At 50.0% G+C, this 16,040-nt stretch overlaps 1 protein-coding gene across 5 annotated transcripts in view; it reads right to left on the bottom strand.

Moving 5' to 3' along the window:
- Positions 1-15,744, bottom strand: part of Adgrd1 (adhesion G protein-coupled receptor D1) — an 85,353-nt gene extending 69,609 nt beyond the window's left edge. The window contains exons 1-4 of one of the 5 annotated variants that reach the window (XM_087198510.1): positions 15,306-15,744; positions 15,191-15,227; positions 1,311-1,394; positions 34-129 (exon numbers count right to left, since the gene is read on the bottom strand). In XM_087198510.1, coding sequence (XP_087054636.1) covers positions 34-129; positions 1,311-1,394; positions 15,191-15,227; positions 15,306-15,371 — 283 coding nt within the window. In that variant the 5' untranslated portion in view covers positions 15,372-15,744. The remainder of the gene's footprint in view (positions 1-33; positions 130-1,310; positions 1,395-15,190; positions 15,228-15,305) is intronic. The other 4 variants (XM_013071863.3, XM_004844000.4, XM_004844001.4 and 1 more) reach the window with 4 other exon arrangements.
- Between the last annotated feature and the right edge of the window lie 296 nt (positions 15,745-16,040).

The following is a 16,040-nucleotide window of genomic DNA, read 5'->3' as shown; positions in this document are numbered from 1 at the left end:
AGACAACACAGGACACAGCGGATGCATGCTCACCTACAGTCGCAGAGAGATTGGAGTAGGCAGAGTCACTGGTGGGCACAAAGGTGGGAGAGTGGGAGGGGGACCCAGTGAGGTTGTAAGCTCGCAGTGCTGAAGAAACGACAAGAGACAAAAGCACAATGGATGAGAGAGACGGAAAGCAAACGCAGCCGCCCCATCCCTGGACCCGCTGGCCGGAGGCTGTGTGGCCTCAGTCCCCCTCCCTGCCCTCTTCCCGTTCATCCCGCGATGTCACCACCAGCTCTGGTGACCTTGTGTCTGGAAGCCAGGCATGAGGGCTGCTGACCCCGCAGGCTCGCATCTGGACACTTGGTTGAGAGACAGGAAGTTGAGCTAGGCTGATTCTAAAGCGGCCGCACCTCAAGCATGAGTGGTGGTGATGGCACAAGGACTGACAGAGACGCAGGACTGTGACAAACACAACAGCAGAACACAGCCACACAGAAGGGCAGCCCCACACCCACAGCGTGGCCTTGTGTCCAATGGCATCTCCAGCACCACAGCGTGGCTCGAGGACCTGTGATCCTACTGGAATCGCTGCCAGGGGACTCGCGGGGACTCGGGTCCCATGGGAAAGCGAGGATGGCCCTCAACGCCCCAGGGCCGTGGGACAAGCGTTGAAATATTCAGCTTTACCAGACGTCAATGTGTTCAGCAAACAAAATGCAAACTCGGTGCGATGATGCTGCGTCTCAGGAAGGGTTTCTCTCACAGGGAAAGGGGCTCAAGACACGGCCGGTTACCGCTGACCCAACAAAAATGAGCTCAGTTGAGCAAGCCGGGAAATAGACAGGGGGCTTGCGGCCCTCGTGTGAGGGGACTCCTGAAATCTTAGCTACGGCTCCCACACAAGGCGCTGTCTCGACAACACATTTCCACTTTTGAGATGAGTGCCTGGTGATGGCTTGAAAATCAGGCTCCAAGAAAGGAAACTCAGACCACAACCAGGGAAAGGGGTCTGTTTCACCCCAGCCAGCCAGAGCACATGTGCCCAGAGGTGCTCTCATCCATACAGTGCAGACCACTTGGAGGAACTCGGCCTCTGGGACAGCTGGTATACCCTGCGGCTGGCGAGCCAGCCAGGAGGAGGAGGGTGGCTCTGTCTGGGAGATGCTCCAGGAAGGCTGGGGAAATGCAAATGTTAGCCTCATTTTGAATCCTAAATCTGGCCCTCTGAGCACAGCAATCCCTAAAGATCCAGTGAAGCACTTGGGCTCAGCCTCGAGGATGGCCTCATCCCCACCCACAGCTGTCCCCAGTGCCCAGCTCACCTCCAGTCATGTCCTGAAGCTCCTGGATCCCATCTACATCTTCCAGTGGCCAGTAGTGGGAAGCAGAAGCCAGGACCGCAAACCCTGGGGAGCAAGAACCGACATCTTAATGCGCTGAGGGCGGAAGGGGCTGGAGGGAAGTCCGCCCACTGTGCCGCAGGAGGTGTGAAGTGCGACAGTGACCACAGGCCCTGCACGGGGCCCAGGCTAAACCCAGTACCTAGGCTTTGTTTAAAAAACAAACCTTCAATTAGAAATCGATGAATAGTTCTTTAATGAGAGCAGACAGAAGGGACAGGAGCAGGTGCTAACTCAGGTGCTAACTGCTTTTTAACTCATGAAAACCAAAGCTGCCGCACCTGACAGCAGAATGCCAGAAACTGGCCCATTGGCATCAGGGAAACAGGAGGGCATCCACTGGCCGGCTACTGACATGGTCTTAGAGGGTCTTCGGATGGGACTGGACAGCAGGGAGATGGGGCTACAATGCCCATATACACCAGGTGTTGTTAGAGGCACTTCACGGACACTTCTGCCTACCACCCCACAATGACTTCAAAGGTCACTGCTCCTTCGCTGGTGCATGAAGACAGGGAGCACAGTGTCCCCCACCTCACTGGCCAGCGGCATGGACACACAGGGCAGGCAGCGCCTCCCGCAGCCCCTGACAGGCCCTGGTGTCTCCTGCACCCCGAAAACGACTCCTTTCCAATGTCCTAGGTGATCCTTCTACTCCATGAGGACAACCCTCTGCGTGGATGGATCACTTTCTCTTCACACACTGCATGAGTCGATTAATTCATTGTTCCCATCTGGCTCCATAGTGAGCCCTGGTGATGTCCTGGGTGGCTGCCCACTCGGGCGACCACCCGCTCCCCCACCCACAGGCAGCCAATGTCCCCCCTTCCCTGGAGGAAGTGACCCAGGATCTGCAGCCTGAGTGGTCAGCCGCCTCTGCTCTGGCTGAGTCCAGGGGGCTGTCAGCGTGGAAATAATGGTCCCAGTGACTGAGTGTGTGCTGGACTGGGGAGAAGGGAAAAGGACCAATGTGTTCCTTGTGCTATTCACTGTACCGGAAGCCTCGGAGAGGAGATAATAAGATCACTATTGTCCAGTGATGTATGCTCAATAAGCAAAGCAAAGACCATCCCACACCACAAAGGAATTTAGCAAGGAGACCTGGACAAAGGCAACCTACAAAGCCCAGAGTCTCCCTGTATTTCAACAATAGAGCTGAAAAACAGCAAAACAGTCTCTCTAAATGCAATCAATAAAGAAAAAAGCATTCTAGAACAAAAGAATGAGAACTATACACGATTTTCACGAAGAGAAAAATACAGCAATGCTGAGATTTTAAGAACACTTTAACTGCACAGCTTGACTTGTTCTTGGAGAAGCAGACTCATCATAAAAATATCAGCACCCTTTAATTAACCTAAAGTTATGGGGAGATTTCCTGTAACCTTGAGGAGAGAATTCTTTGGGAGGGGAACTCTGTTTATGAAGCTTATATTTTTAAACACAGCAAGAATAGCCCAGAGGACATGGAGAGGGGTGGAGAAGCTCAGGGGCCCCGGGGGCCACTGGGCTGCAGGGGAGAGGTCACAGGTGCTCCCAGGAATGTGGGACTTCAGGTGAAGGCGGCACTTTAAATCAGAGGGGAAATCCAGCTGAGTCACGGCTCTGGGAACTGGTTAACATTCAGAAACAATTAATATCCCTACCTCACTCTTTACACCACAGAAATTTCGAGATGAGTCAAAATTTAAGTGTAATAGCTGGGTGTGGTGGTGCATGTCTATAATCCTAGCGCTCAGGAGGCTGAGGCAGGAGGATCACTGAAAAGTCAAGGCCAGCCTGGGCTACATTATTGAGTTTGAGGCCAGCTTGAACTACATAGTGAGACCCTTGCTCCAGAAATAACAACAAAAAAAGCATAATACATTACTTTTTCAAAATCTCTGTGCAGAAGAAAAAAGACAAATTAAATAAAAGAGAATGCTATTTATATAGCATGTGACAGAAATACACTGATTTCTTTTTAGATGTATTAAATTCAGTCAATTAATAAAACTCCTGTGGGCTGGGGCAGTAGCTTCCTGGTAGAGCACTTGCCTGCCCTGTCTGAGGCCCAGGGTTTGATCCCCAGCATCGCAAAACACACCCAAAGCCCCCTATTAAAGAGGAAAAAGCAACATGCAGCTCAAAGAGAAAGAAATGCACCTTGTTTTTGAATACTTCAGTGAAGGTCAGCCTGGCCCATCACTGCCACCTGCATGGAGTGGGTGGGCAGAGCTCAACTACCCGGCCAGCCAGGGCAGAGTGGCGGGGAGGCTGGAGGTGCCCGAGCCACCTGGACACCCTGAACTGATAGTACCGTAAGTAACAAAACAGATGAATGAGGCTCTAGAAAAATTCAAAGCAGAAATAATTGCCAAGATAACTACAGAGATGGTGAGCAGAGTGAAAGACATGATTAGAGGCTCTAGAACAGAAACAGATAAAAAATAGACGAGCTCAGAACCATGCTGGAAGCCATGAGTGCCCAGCATAACAAAAAAATGGAATCCATGAAACTGATTCAAACAGATATCCAGGAGATTAAAAACTCCATTGAAAGTATGCACAGCAGATTAAGGGAATGTGAAGATAGAATATCAGATATACAAGACAGGATTGCGGTTAGTGGCCATGACAACATATTTCTTAAAATTAGTAAGGGACCATGAGAAATCAATCCAGCAGCTGCTAGATGATGCAAAGAAGAATAACATATGACTGATAGGAGTCCATGAAAAAACAGGAGAAAGTACAATTGACATTAAAAAAAAAACTGTTCACAGAAGTAACAGTAGAAAACTTCCCAAACAGAGGTAGAGAGTTGGACATACAGATAAGTGAGGCATATAGAACTCCAACTAGCCATGATCAAAAAAAATCTACACCTAGACATATAATAGTCAAGATCTAGAGACCCAACAGAAGAACAAAATCCTACAGGCAGTTAGAGAAAAGAAACAAATCACCTACAAAGGAAACCCCATCAGAATCACAGCAGACTTCTCAACACAAACCCTCAAGTCAAGGAGAGCCTGGAGTGAAGCATTTCAAGTTCTAAAAGAAAATAACTTCCAATCTAGACTGTTGTATCCTGAAAAATTATCTTTCAAAATTGATGGGGAAAGTAGATACTTCCACAACAAAGAACACCTGAGAAATTTCATGAATGCTAAAGCAGCACTCCAAACAATTCTAAACAATATCCTAGAAAAAGGCAATTGAAGGTCACAACTCCATGATGGCCATCAGAGGGAAGCCACCAGACAAGGTAAGAAACTAAAGGGAAAGGGGGAAAAATAAAAAATAAAAGAGCCAAGAACAGTAAAACATCATGACAAGGATGAGTCAATATCTATCAATTATAACCATCAATGTTAATGGCCTCAATTCACCAATGAAAAGAAATAGACTGGCAGAATGGATTAAGAAGCAAAATCCAGCAATATGCTATATACAAGAAACACACCTAATTCAAAAAGAAATCCATAGACTGAAAGTAAAAGGATGGAAAACAGTTCTCCATGTGACAGGAACCCAGAAAAAACCAGGGGTAGCAATCTTATTTGCAGACAAAGTAGATTTCAAACCAAAACTAATTAAGAGAGACAAAGATGGTCACTACGTCCTTGTGAAGGGAACAATCCAAGAGGAAGAGATGACAATCCTAAATATATATGCACCAAATACGAATGCCCCCAACTATACAAAACAAATATTAATGGACATGAAAAACCAAAGAAGCACTCAGAGCTACGGATTGCACACGGTGTAACTGTGGGTATCGCTCTTAGAGGAAGAACAACAGAAGATAGCTTCAGAATTGAGAGAATCAGACCTTTTATGGTATTTTCAGGACTGGCCCCCTGGAGAACTGCATTCCCAGAGCCCCAAAATGGTAGCCACACCCCCAAAGGGGTAAGGTTGGCATTTGATAGGCCCCAGGGACCACAGTTGAAACTGACTCCTAACTCAGAATTACAGGGTTGAGATACAGCCAAAGCTCTGCTCCTATCCACCCTAAGCACTGGAATTTAAAGTGTTTGGTGTAGTTTCTAATCACAGCCGGCTAGCGTTGACCCATGTGGAAAGGATTCTTCTGTGTCGTAATCCAATTCAAATTGCTAACAACAGTGTTTTGAACTGGGTAAGCTGATTGGTTTTGATGAAACAAAGGGGAGACCAAAGCCTGGAATACAGCTTTCAGATCGCAAAAAGGAAAAACAGAAGGCAACACCTGACTGAGCCATGCTACTGCTGTCAACTTGAGGCTTCAGATCAGCTTCTAGCAGAGCAGGAGAAACAGTTACCACTGGTCCTGAGAACAAGAGACCTTTTAAGATAAACAACCTGAGGTTAAAACCCTCACATTTGAAAGCCTAGCCCAGTGGCTCTCAACAGTAATCTCAGCACTCAGGAGGCTGAGGCAGGAAGATCCCCGCAAGTTCAAGGCCAGCATGGGCTACATAGTGAGACTGTCTCAAAAAACCAAGACCTTGGGGTCGGGGATTTAGCTCAGTGGTTCTGCTCCCTGCCTCCCAAGCACAAGGTCCTGAGTTCGATCCCCAGTACCAAAAATAAATAAATAAATACCAAGACCTTAAATTGAGAGAGATTCAAGACTTGCCTAAGGTTAAATACCTAAAACTAGCAAAACTAGTATTTTTATTTCAGTGCATCTGGCTCAAAAAGCATGTTATTTACATTACACAGTGTCTCCTAGCAATGACCAAAGCTTCCCTCCTAATCCCAACTCCTCTTCTCATCTATACTCATCAGAAAAAAAGAGCAATAAGGAAATCAGATCTGATACCTAGAACTCCTAAACAGAGTATCTAGTTTTCTTTCTGACTATAAAGCAATGACAACAACCAAGAGATAATAAATAAAACTTAGGACTGTTTGAAAAAAAACCCAAACAAATAAGCACTAATACAATTGTAGTGGGGGACCTCAATACCCCACTATCACAAATAGACAGATCATCTAGACAAAAAATCAACAACTAAATACTAGAACTGAACCAAGCTATTGAATAAATGGACTAAATAGATGTTTACAGAGTGTTCCACCCCACAAAATCAGAATATACATTCTTTTCAGCTGCACACGGGTCATTCTTCAAAATAGACCACATCCTAGCTCATAGGACATGTCTAAGTAAATGTAAAAGAACTGAAGTTATCCCCTGTATATTATCAGACCATAGTGCAACAAAATTGGAGATCAATAGCATAAGAAACCACAAAACCCCCACAAACACATGGAAATTGAATAACATCCTCCTGAATAACCAATGAGTCACAGAGGAAATTAAAGAAGAAATTAGACAGTTTCTACAAGTAAGTGATAATGCCAGTACAACATACAGGAATCTATGGGACACAATGAAAGCAGTTCTATCCAGGAAATTCATAGCAGTGAATGGCTATATTAGGAAAACACAGAGAACTCAAATAAATAACCTAATGCAGAACCTCAAGGTCCTAGAAAAAGAAGAGCATAACAAACCCAAAGCTCGTACAAGAGAGGAAATTATAAAGATCAGAGCAGAAATCAATGCAATGGAGACTAAGAGAACAATACAAAAAAAAATCAATGAATCAAAGAGTTGGGTTTTCAAAAGAATAAATAAAATCTATAAACCTTTATCCAACCTTATCAAAATAAAAGGAAAGAAAAGGCTCAAATCCATGCAATTAAGAACGAAAAATCTGAAGGCACAACAGACCCAACAGAAATCCAGAGCATCATCAATACCTACTTTGAGAACCTGTACTCTAATAAAATGGAAAACACAGAAGAAATGGACAGATTCCTAGATACATATGAATTGCCAAAGTTAAACGAAGAAGATATAGAAATTCTAAACACCCCAAATACAATGAGTGATATTAAAAATGTAATTAAGAATTTACCAACAAAGAAAAGCCCAGGGCTGGGGATTTAGCTCAGTGGTTCCACTGCCTGCCTTGCAAGCAGAGGGACCCAAGTTTGATCCCTGGTACCGAAAAAAAAGAAAAGCCCAGGTCCTGATGGCTTCACTGCTGAATTCTACAAGACATTTGAGGAAGAACTATCGCTATTACTCTTTAAACTAATCAATGAAATTGAAAGGGAAGCAATACTTCCAAATTCACTCCTGGAAGCAAGTGTTACTTTGATTCCAAAACCAGGGAAAGACCCAACCCAAAAAAGAGGACTACAGGCCAATCTCCCTAATGAACATAGATGCAAAAATCCTCAACAAGACACTGGCAAACAGAATACAGAGGGTCATCAAGAAGATCATACACCCTGACCAAGTCGGATTTATCCCAGGGATGCAAGGATGGTTCATCATTCATAAATCAATAAATGTAATATGCCGTATTAACAGAGTCAAGGACAAAAACCATATGATCATCTCAATAGATGCAGAAAAGGCATTCAACAAAATCCAACATCCCCATTCATGATAAAAAAAAAAAACCCTACAGAAAATTGGAATAGAAGGTCTTTATCTTAACCTGATTAAGGCTATCTATGAAAAACCAACAGCCAACATCATGCTAAATGGTCGAAAACTGAAAACTTTCATGCTAAAATCAGGAACAAGACAAGGATGTCCACTATCACCACTCCTGTTCAATATAGTTCTGGAAACATTAGCCACAGCAATTAGAAAAGAGAAAGAAATAAAAAGAATAAAGATAGGAAAGGAAGAAGTTAAACTGTCATTATTTGCTGATGATATGATACTTTACATAGAAGACCCAAAAACTCAGCCAAAAGACTTCTAGACTTCACTGACAGATTCAGTAGAGTAGCTGGATACAAGGTCAACACTCAAAAAACAATAGCCTTTTTATATACAAATAATAGACTCACTGAGAGAGAAATTAGGGAAACAATTCCTTTCACAATAGCATCCAAAAAATGAAATATCTAGGAATCAATCTAACAAAGGAAGCAAAAGACCTCTACACTGAAAACTACAGCACTCTGAAAAAAGAGGATATAAGAAAATGGAAAGACATCCCTTGTTCCTGGGTAGGAAGAACCAATATAGTGAAAATGGCCATACTTCCAAAACTGCTATGTAGATTTAATGCAATGCCGATTGAAATTCCAACAATATACTTCACAGAACTAGAGAAAACAATCCAAAAATTCATTTGGAACCAGAAGAGACCTAGAATAGCAAAAGCAATTCTAGGCAACAGAGACATGGCAGGAGGTATCACAATCCTCAACTTGAAACTATACTACAAAGTTACTGAGATAAAAACAGTATGGTGCTGGCAAAAAAAAACAGACCTGAGGATCAGTGGAATAGATTAGAAGATACAGAAACAACTCCAGACATACTCAGCTACCTCGTCTTTGACAAAGGAGTCAACCATCCTCACTGGAGGAAAGACAGCCTATTTAATAAATGGTGTTGGAAAAACTGGATTTCAACCTCCCAAAGATTAAACCTAGATGCATATCTATCACCATGCGTGAAACTAAGATAAAAGTGGATTAAAGATCTAAATATTAAAACAGAAACACAAAACTTGCTGGAAGATGAGTTAGGTAGAACTCTTGAAGACATTGGCATAGGAAAAGACTTTAAGAACAAAACCTCAGTAGCACAGAAACTAGCACAAAGAATCAACAATTGGCATCTCATCTTATTAAAAAGTTTCTCCACTGCAAGAGAAACCACCAACAGAGCTAACAGACAACCTACAATCTGGGAAAAATTTTTCAGCAGATGTACCTTAGACAAAGGACTATCTAGAATCTATAAAGGACTAAAAAAAATCAGACACCCCAAATTCAAAGACCCAACTCAAAAATGGGCATCTGAAATAAACAGACATTTCTCAAAGAAGTAAAAGCAGCAAATAAATATATGAAAAAATGTTCAACATCACTGGTCATTCGAGAGATGCAGATGAAAACAACACTGAGATTCCACCTCATCCCACAAAGAATGGCTGCTATCAAGAAATCAACCAATAACAAATGCTGGCGGGGGTGTGGGGAGAAAGGAACCCTTCTCCATTGTTGGTGGGAGTGCAGACTGGTGCAACCACTGTGGAAATCAGTATGGAGATACCTCCAAGAACTAGGGCTGGAGGTCCCATTTGACCCAGCTATTCCCCTGCTGGGTATCTTCCCAAAAGAATTAAAAGAATCATACCACAGCGACATATGTGCACCCATGTTTATAGCAGCACAGTTTGTAATAGCTAAAGCTTGGAAACAGCCCAAGTGCCCCTCAGCTGGAAACTGGATAAAGAAGATGTGGTTTTTTTATAAAATGGAGCACTACTCAGCCGAGGAAAAGAATGAGAAACTAGAGTCATTTATAGCTAAATGGATGGATATTGAGGCCATCCTCTTAAGTGAAATAAATAGGACACACATGTGTAAATACCAATAGTTTCTCTAGTGTGAGAAACTGATAGTGTAAATAAGGATTAAAATGAATAATTGATAATGTGAAATAGAAAGAAAAGGTCCAAAAGGGTAGGGGAAGTATGAGGGGAAGGGGAAAGGAAAAATTATGAGAAAACGAAAAAATGAAAACAAAGTCTTTGTAAATAGGGAAGGGTGGAGGGGTTGAAGGGCACACAGGGAATGGGGAAAAAATAAGAACCAAGATACACCATGTACAGGTACAAGATCCCAGTGATGAATGTAACTGCATTGTATACCTAAAGTGTACCGATAAAAGAATTTAAGAGAAAAAAAAAAAAAAGAAAGAAAGAAAATCAGTGTGCAGATTCCTCAAAAACTCAAACTATAAATTGGACTGGACCCAGCTGTTCCCCTTCTAGGTATCTTCCCCGAGGAACTGAAGCCATCGTGTTGCAGCAATCCATGCACCCATGTTTAAAGAGGAAGTGAAGATCAAAACAATGCCCACGGGCCGGGGATTCAGCTCAGTGGTGCCGCCGCCTGCTGCGCAAGAGTAAGGACCCGAGTTCAATCCCTGGTACCAAAAAAACCCAAAAAGACTAATGCCCAGGATGAATGCAGTGACCGCACACCACAAACACACTACCCAGAAGTTCTGGCCTGCCCCTCACAGCAGGAGACCGTGAGTGCGCGCCGGCTGACAAAGCTAAAAGAAAGGGTTCTCAGCGTTTTTGCCATAAACGTTGGAGGCAGCAGGCAAATCGGACCTGATTACACAATGTCCAATCGCGTGGCACCCCACTAAGTGCAATGCGTGTGTTTTATCAGCTAAAAATCAATGTGACTTTTAAAAGTCAAGCTCAGAAAAACTGTGCAGCTGTTTGCGTGAACCCCCAAATCCAGGACAGGAGGGACAGAGAGAGGAAGGCGCCTGGCCCGCCTGGTGTGGCTGCAGTGGGACGCGGGGCCTGAGCTGGTGCGAGGGAGGTTTCTGCTGCCCCGACCTCCGGTCCGATCCGGACTCCTGAAAGATCGTCAGTCCCGGATGCAGCCTCCCGCTCACAGGCGTCTGTGAGCCCAGTGCAAGCGTCCACCCACGCCGGGAGCCACTGTCGCGTTCCCAGCCGGCGCCTTTCCCCTCTGTGTCACCCTGGCAAATTGAGGGGCCAGCTGGGGACAGAGTCGGCCCTGGGGCCAGGCTCGCACCCTCTGCCCACACCCCGAGGGACCGCTCCCCACCTCGCCCTCTGTCCTTTCCCTCAGCCTTGCAGGCTGAGGGAAAGGACACCGCATCCGTACACAGGGGACAGCTGTGTCTCTCACGGGGCCCGGGGACACCAAGTCCCCGTCCATCTCCACTGACGGAGTCACAGCACTCGGGGCAGGCGGGGGCCAGGGAATGGCGGCCACACGGGGCAGGGGCGGAGGCCGGTCTGTGCCGACCACGGCCAGGCGCCCCGAGAGCATGCGAGCCGCAGCACGGAGTCAGCCACAGCCAGTGTCTCCGCTGGAAGCGTCACGGGACAGCACCGGGGCACAGGCGCGCACGTGGCAGCTGGAATCCACATGGCACCCGCCGGCCCGGCCCAGACCCACACCTGTGCACAGAGGGTGCCACCAGCCAGGCGGGGGTGCCCACAAGCACCGGCCTCTCGCTTTCTTCTTTCGCAGCTGCGGTGGAGCCCCGGCCATGCACACTGACCGAGCCAGCCCTGGAGTTCCCGCCTGTGCTGACAGACGGGTCCGCGGCAGAAGGCCTGCCTTCCCCTTTGTAGTTCATTCCATGCGTGTGTGTGCATGCGTGAGTGTCCGTGTGCGTGTGTGCAGTGCTAGGGGTGGAGCCCAGGCCTCACCAATGCCAGGCAAGTGCTCACTGAGCTACACCCCCTCCCTAGGTCTCCCACTTTTAAAGGAGAACCCAGAGATTTTTATGCTTTAAATCTAAAATCGTCCCCAATTTTAAAGTCAGCAGTTTCTTAAATCAAAATCTTTGTGATGCCTACGAGGTGAGCAAGATTCAGTTCAGGTGCCCTGGAAGCGAAACACCCGGGCCCCAAAGATTTCAACAGAACAGAAGGCCTCACCTCTCAAAAGGACGGCCCAGGCCACAAAGGTGAGAGGCGGCAGAGGGTCCAGGCAGCCTGCACGCGCTTCCCCTTCACAGCAAGCCCACGGAGGAGCAAGGCTCCCTGGCTGTCCAGAAGCCGGGGTCCCCCCGCGTTGGGCGGAGAAGCGAGAAGGGCGACGAGGGGAGGGGAGAGAACGTGGGAAACCGAGGAAGAGCGGCGGAGGGGAGGAAGACACAAAGAGGGAGGGACGGCGCTGCACCCACGGTAGGAGTCAGCCCTTCAGAGCCAAAGAGCCTCTCGTCCATGTTTGAAGTTCCAGTGGTGTGCGTGCGTGCGTGCGTGCGTGCGTCCGCGTCGGGGATAGAGACAGAGACGCGGGCAGGCAGGTGGGGATAGCGATTCTCAAATAAATGGAAGCTGTCAGCCTCGGATTTCCACTTTCCTCCAGGTGCCTCTCAAGGAGCTGCGGCCTCGGGTTCACTCAGGGCCGAGCGCTGCGCGCTCCGCGCTCCGGGGCGGCGAGGCCCACGCCATGGGGGAGCTGCCCTCCGCCCACCGCCGCGCTGCTCCACAAACTGCGCAGCCGCCCCGCTCCTCCTCTCCTTCCCTCGTTCCTTCCCTTCCTCCTGCTTTGCTCTCTCTTCTTTCCTTTCTGTACCGGGGGTTGAACCCAGGGCCTTCACACTGAGCTATGTCCCCAGACCTTTTTCATCTTTTATTTTGAGACAGGCTCTTTGCAAGTTGCCAGACTGCCGGGCTGACCTCACACTTGGGACCCTCCCGCCTCAGCCGCCCAGGACACTAGGGTTACAGCTGTGCACCGCCACACCCTGCGCAGCCACCTCTTTTGAATGGGGTCCAGCTCAGAGGATGTCTCCTTTCTGGCTCCTCCCCCCGGACAGCCCCTCCGGCTGTCTGGAGTGCGTGCTTAGTGTGCGTGTCTGTCTCCTGCGTCGGCCTTTTTGCTATTTGAGGGTGACGTCCGTCCGTCTCTCTTGTCCCCTACGTAAAACAGAAATTCTATTTTCTGCATTTGAAATCTCCCAATTTCCTATGCTATCAATTAAAAAATTACCATAGAGGTAGAATGAATGATCGCGTGCAAGACTGAGTAAACACGACATAATTACACATATTAATCCTGGTGCCCCGAGAACATCTCTATTGCCAAATTTCCATCTGCTTTTACAATTTCCACTGTGAATACATTTTGCTTTTTGCACTGGGAGGTGCAGTTTCGGCCGCCCGTCTCACCATGTGGCACTGTGTAAACACGCAGAGCTGTAATCACTATCATTATCTGCTTTGGCTCTCTGTCTTCTAAAAATAGGGCTGCGGAGCTGCCCTGACCTCCTGGAAACGGACTGGACTCGTGGCTCTGGGACCCAGCACCCAGCCCTGGCTAAGGACACAGCCTGCTTCCCAAACAAGCACGACCCATGGCAGGGCGAGTTCTCGGGCTGTGCAAAGCAGCCTGCAGCTCCCTGGCCACGCTGTGCTGGGCTTGGATGAATCGGCCTCACACCTCCGTGGCTGTCATGGAAACGGGCTGCAGGGAGGGCTCAGCCCCCGGGCCAGTGCCCCCTGGAGCACTGGGAGTGGGGTACCAGATCCCTCCTGTCTCTATTGTTCCTCTACAAGGACAGTCCCCGGTCACAGGCAAACACAGGCACGGCAGAGGTGCAGACGAGCTCTGTTCTGAGATTATTTTCCAACCAAACACTGATGTACACAGGACAGTACTGATGTACACAAATGGGTAAGGACCCATCTGGTTCCCTGGCTCAGTGTGGACAGACTTGAGGTGTAGGCACCAGGCCACCCCGTGGGCACCGCAGGTTCCCCAACAGCTACCTCGTGGACTTGGTGTGCCAGGCTACGGCGGCAGAGCTGGGTGATCCTTCTCTAAGCACAGTTTAGTGGCTGTGGTGAGCAAGCTCTGGCTGTCCCAGGACCCTGCCGAAGCCCCAGACCTGGGTGTGGCCATGGCCCTCCCCTGCCTGGGAAGTGGCTGTCAGGGACCGAGTGTCTGCCCCAGCTCCGAGGTCCCAGCTAAGCCCGCCGGGGTCTGACCAGCTCTGGAACCCTACACAGGTCACGGCACAAAGGCCTCACTGCACTGGTGGGCTGGCAGGGGGCAGGACAGAGAGAGCCGCACCAGCGTGGGCAAGGCCAGTGGGGAGGTCTTGGACAGACTGTAGGGCAGCGCCCAGCTCCCGCTCCCCAGGGCAGTGCTTGCTCAGAAAGGGCTCTTCCTGCCCTAAGTCCCGACGGGGAGGAGCGAAGTCTGGAGCAGACTGAATTCAAACTGCTCCCCGCAAGTAGGGTCCAGAATGGGAGCTCACATGTGGGTACATGCGGACTCATGTGCACATGCGTGTGGATGTGTGTGCCTGCATGTGATGTGTGGACCCATGTGGATGCCATGTCCAAGGGAGAAGCTGGAAAGGGCCCCTGCAGCTTCTGCTCTTCAGGGAGCAGCAAGGACGGGCTGGTCTGGGGGCCCATGCCGCTCTGACCTCCTGGCCCCAGACACCTGGGAGCAGCGGCTGGCTCTTCCCCACCCTGGCCCCAGGGGGAGCGAGGTCCTGGTCATTCCGGTGCTGGGCGCCACCTCCCCCTACCCCATTCCCAAGCCTGAGACCCCCGCATTTGTCTGAGGAAAGGGGAACAGGTGGGAACCCTGGGTCTTTGCCCCTCTTTGAGCACAGGGTCTAAGACAAGGCTTGAAACGTTGGTAAAGTGGAGGCAACAGCGTCCCTACCCCGAAGTGGGTGACAAGGACCAAACGCCCCAGCCCCGTGTGCCATCCCAACAGACAGGCGGGGAAAGCTGGTGTCAGCGACGTGGGTCCGAGCCCTGGCGGCTGCTCCCCACAGGAAGCCTGTGTGGTCTGGGGTCCAAGTCAGTGCCGCTCACCAGCCCCTGCATCCCCTAACAAAGGGGGACCCTCACAGGGGTCCCCATGAGAGAGCCCGGTGGAGCCCTGGACTGAAGAGTCCCTGCCCCCAAGAGTTGCACCCCACTGTCCCCGAGCAAATCCCGCCACCCCACTTCTCCTTGGAGGGGTGCAGAACCCAGGACAACAGCCCACCAGGAATCCAGCGGGGACTGGCACTGAGGACGCACAACGTGAGCTAAGAGAAGACCGGGCCGCCCGGGAAGGGGGTCCCCTTCATCAAGAGGTTTCCTACGCCCCAAGAAGAGGCGGCAGGACAGAGACCGCTGTCACCAGAGCTCCGAGTCACGGACCTGGGCGGTGGAGTGGCCTGGGACAAAGTGTGCATGCAGGGCCTGGCAGCCTGAGGGCTGAGCAGACAAACAGCTGTGGACAGAGAAGGTGGCCGAGCAGGGGCTTACCTGGGTGGTCTTGGGCCCGGGGGTGGGCTCCTCGCACCTGCACAGGGAAAGTGGCAGCGTGAGACTCGGCTGGAGGGCCTGCAGACACCCAGCTGGCCACAGCCTGGGGCCGTACCTGACACGTGCAGCACAGGAGCAGCAGCCAGAGGTCCCTGCAGCGCAGGGGCCCACGCACCCGCATGGTGGGAGTCCCGGCGGGGCGGCCCCTCACCTTCGCCCGCTCTGGGAGAGGGACATGTACCCCAGCTCGGCTGAAAGTCTGCTCCTTGGGAGCACACAGGGCGTCTCCTCCGGCTTGGGGCTGGAGCCCGGCGGATCCCTGGCGCCTGTCCCAGTGGGAAGCAGGGGAGAAGCTGCTGGCTCAGGATCGCGCGGCCCAGGGAAGTAGGCAGGGCTGCCCGCCTTGGCCTCCAGGGCTGCTGGGTCCCCAGCGCCTCAGTGTGGCTGGCGGGAGAGTCCTGGCTCCCGCGTCTGCTGCCTGCTGTCCCGCGGGAGCTGCCTGGTCTGGCTCCTTCGCACCTCATCCAGGGCGGGTGGAGCCAGTGATGTCAGCGCCTCGACTCCCCACTCCTTCGCGTCCGGCCCAGGCTCCTGGGTCCTAACACCAGCTTCCCGGGAAAGCTGGACGGAGTGGGGCGGGGCGGGCTCAGGCTGGGAAGGGTGCGCGTGACTGTGAGTGTGCAAATGTGCATGTGTGGGTGCATGGCTGTCTGCGCGTGTTGGAGAGCAGAGCAGTGTGTGTGTAGATGCACGCGGGGCTCCAGCCCAGCCCCACGGTCCTCGTGGACACCGTCTGCGAACAGTGCCGGCCGTGGCCTGACCCTGCGCCCCTTCTACCTCAGCACCTGCC

The sequence above is a fragment of the Heterocephalus glaber genome, unplaced genomic scaffold (genome assembly GCF_053883595.1).
Source record: "Heterocephalus glaber isolate CG9 unplaced genomic scaffold, H.glaber_assembly_v1.0 deba00001687, whole genome shotgun sequence".
Taxonomy (NCBI): domain Eukaryota; kingdom Metazoa; phylum Chordata; class Mammalia; order Rodentia; family Bathyergidae; genus Heterocephalus; species Heterocephalus glaber.
Note: the sequence above shows the minus strand (reverse complement) of the source record. Positions and strands in the feature narration are given on the sequence as shown.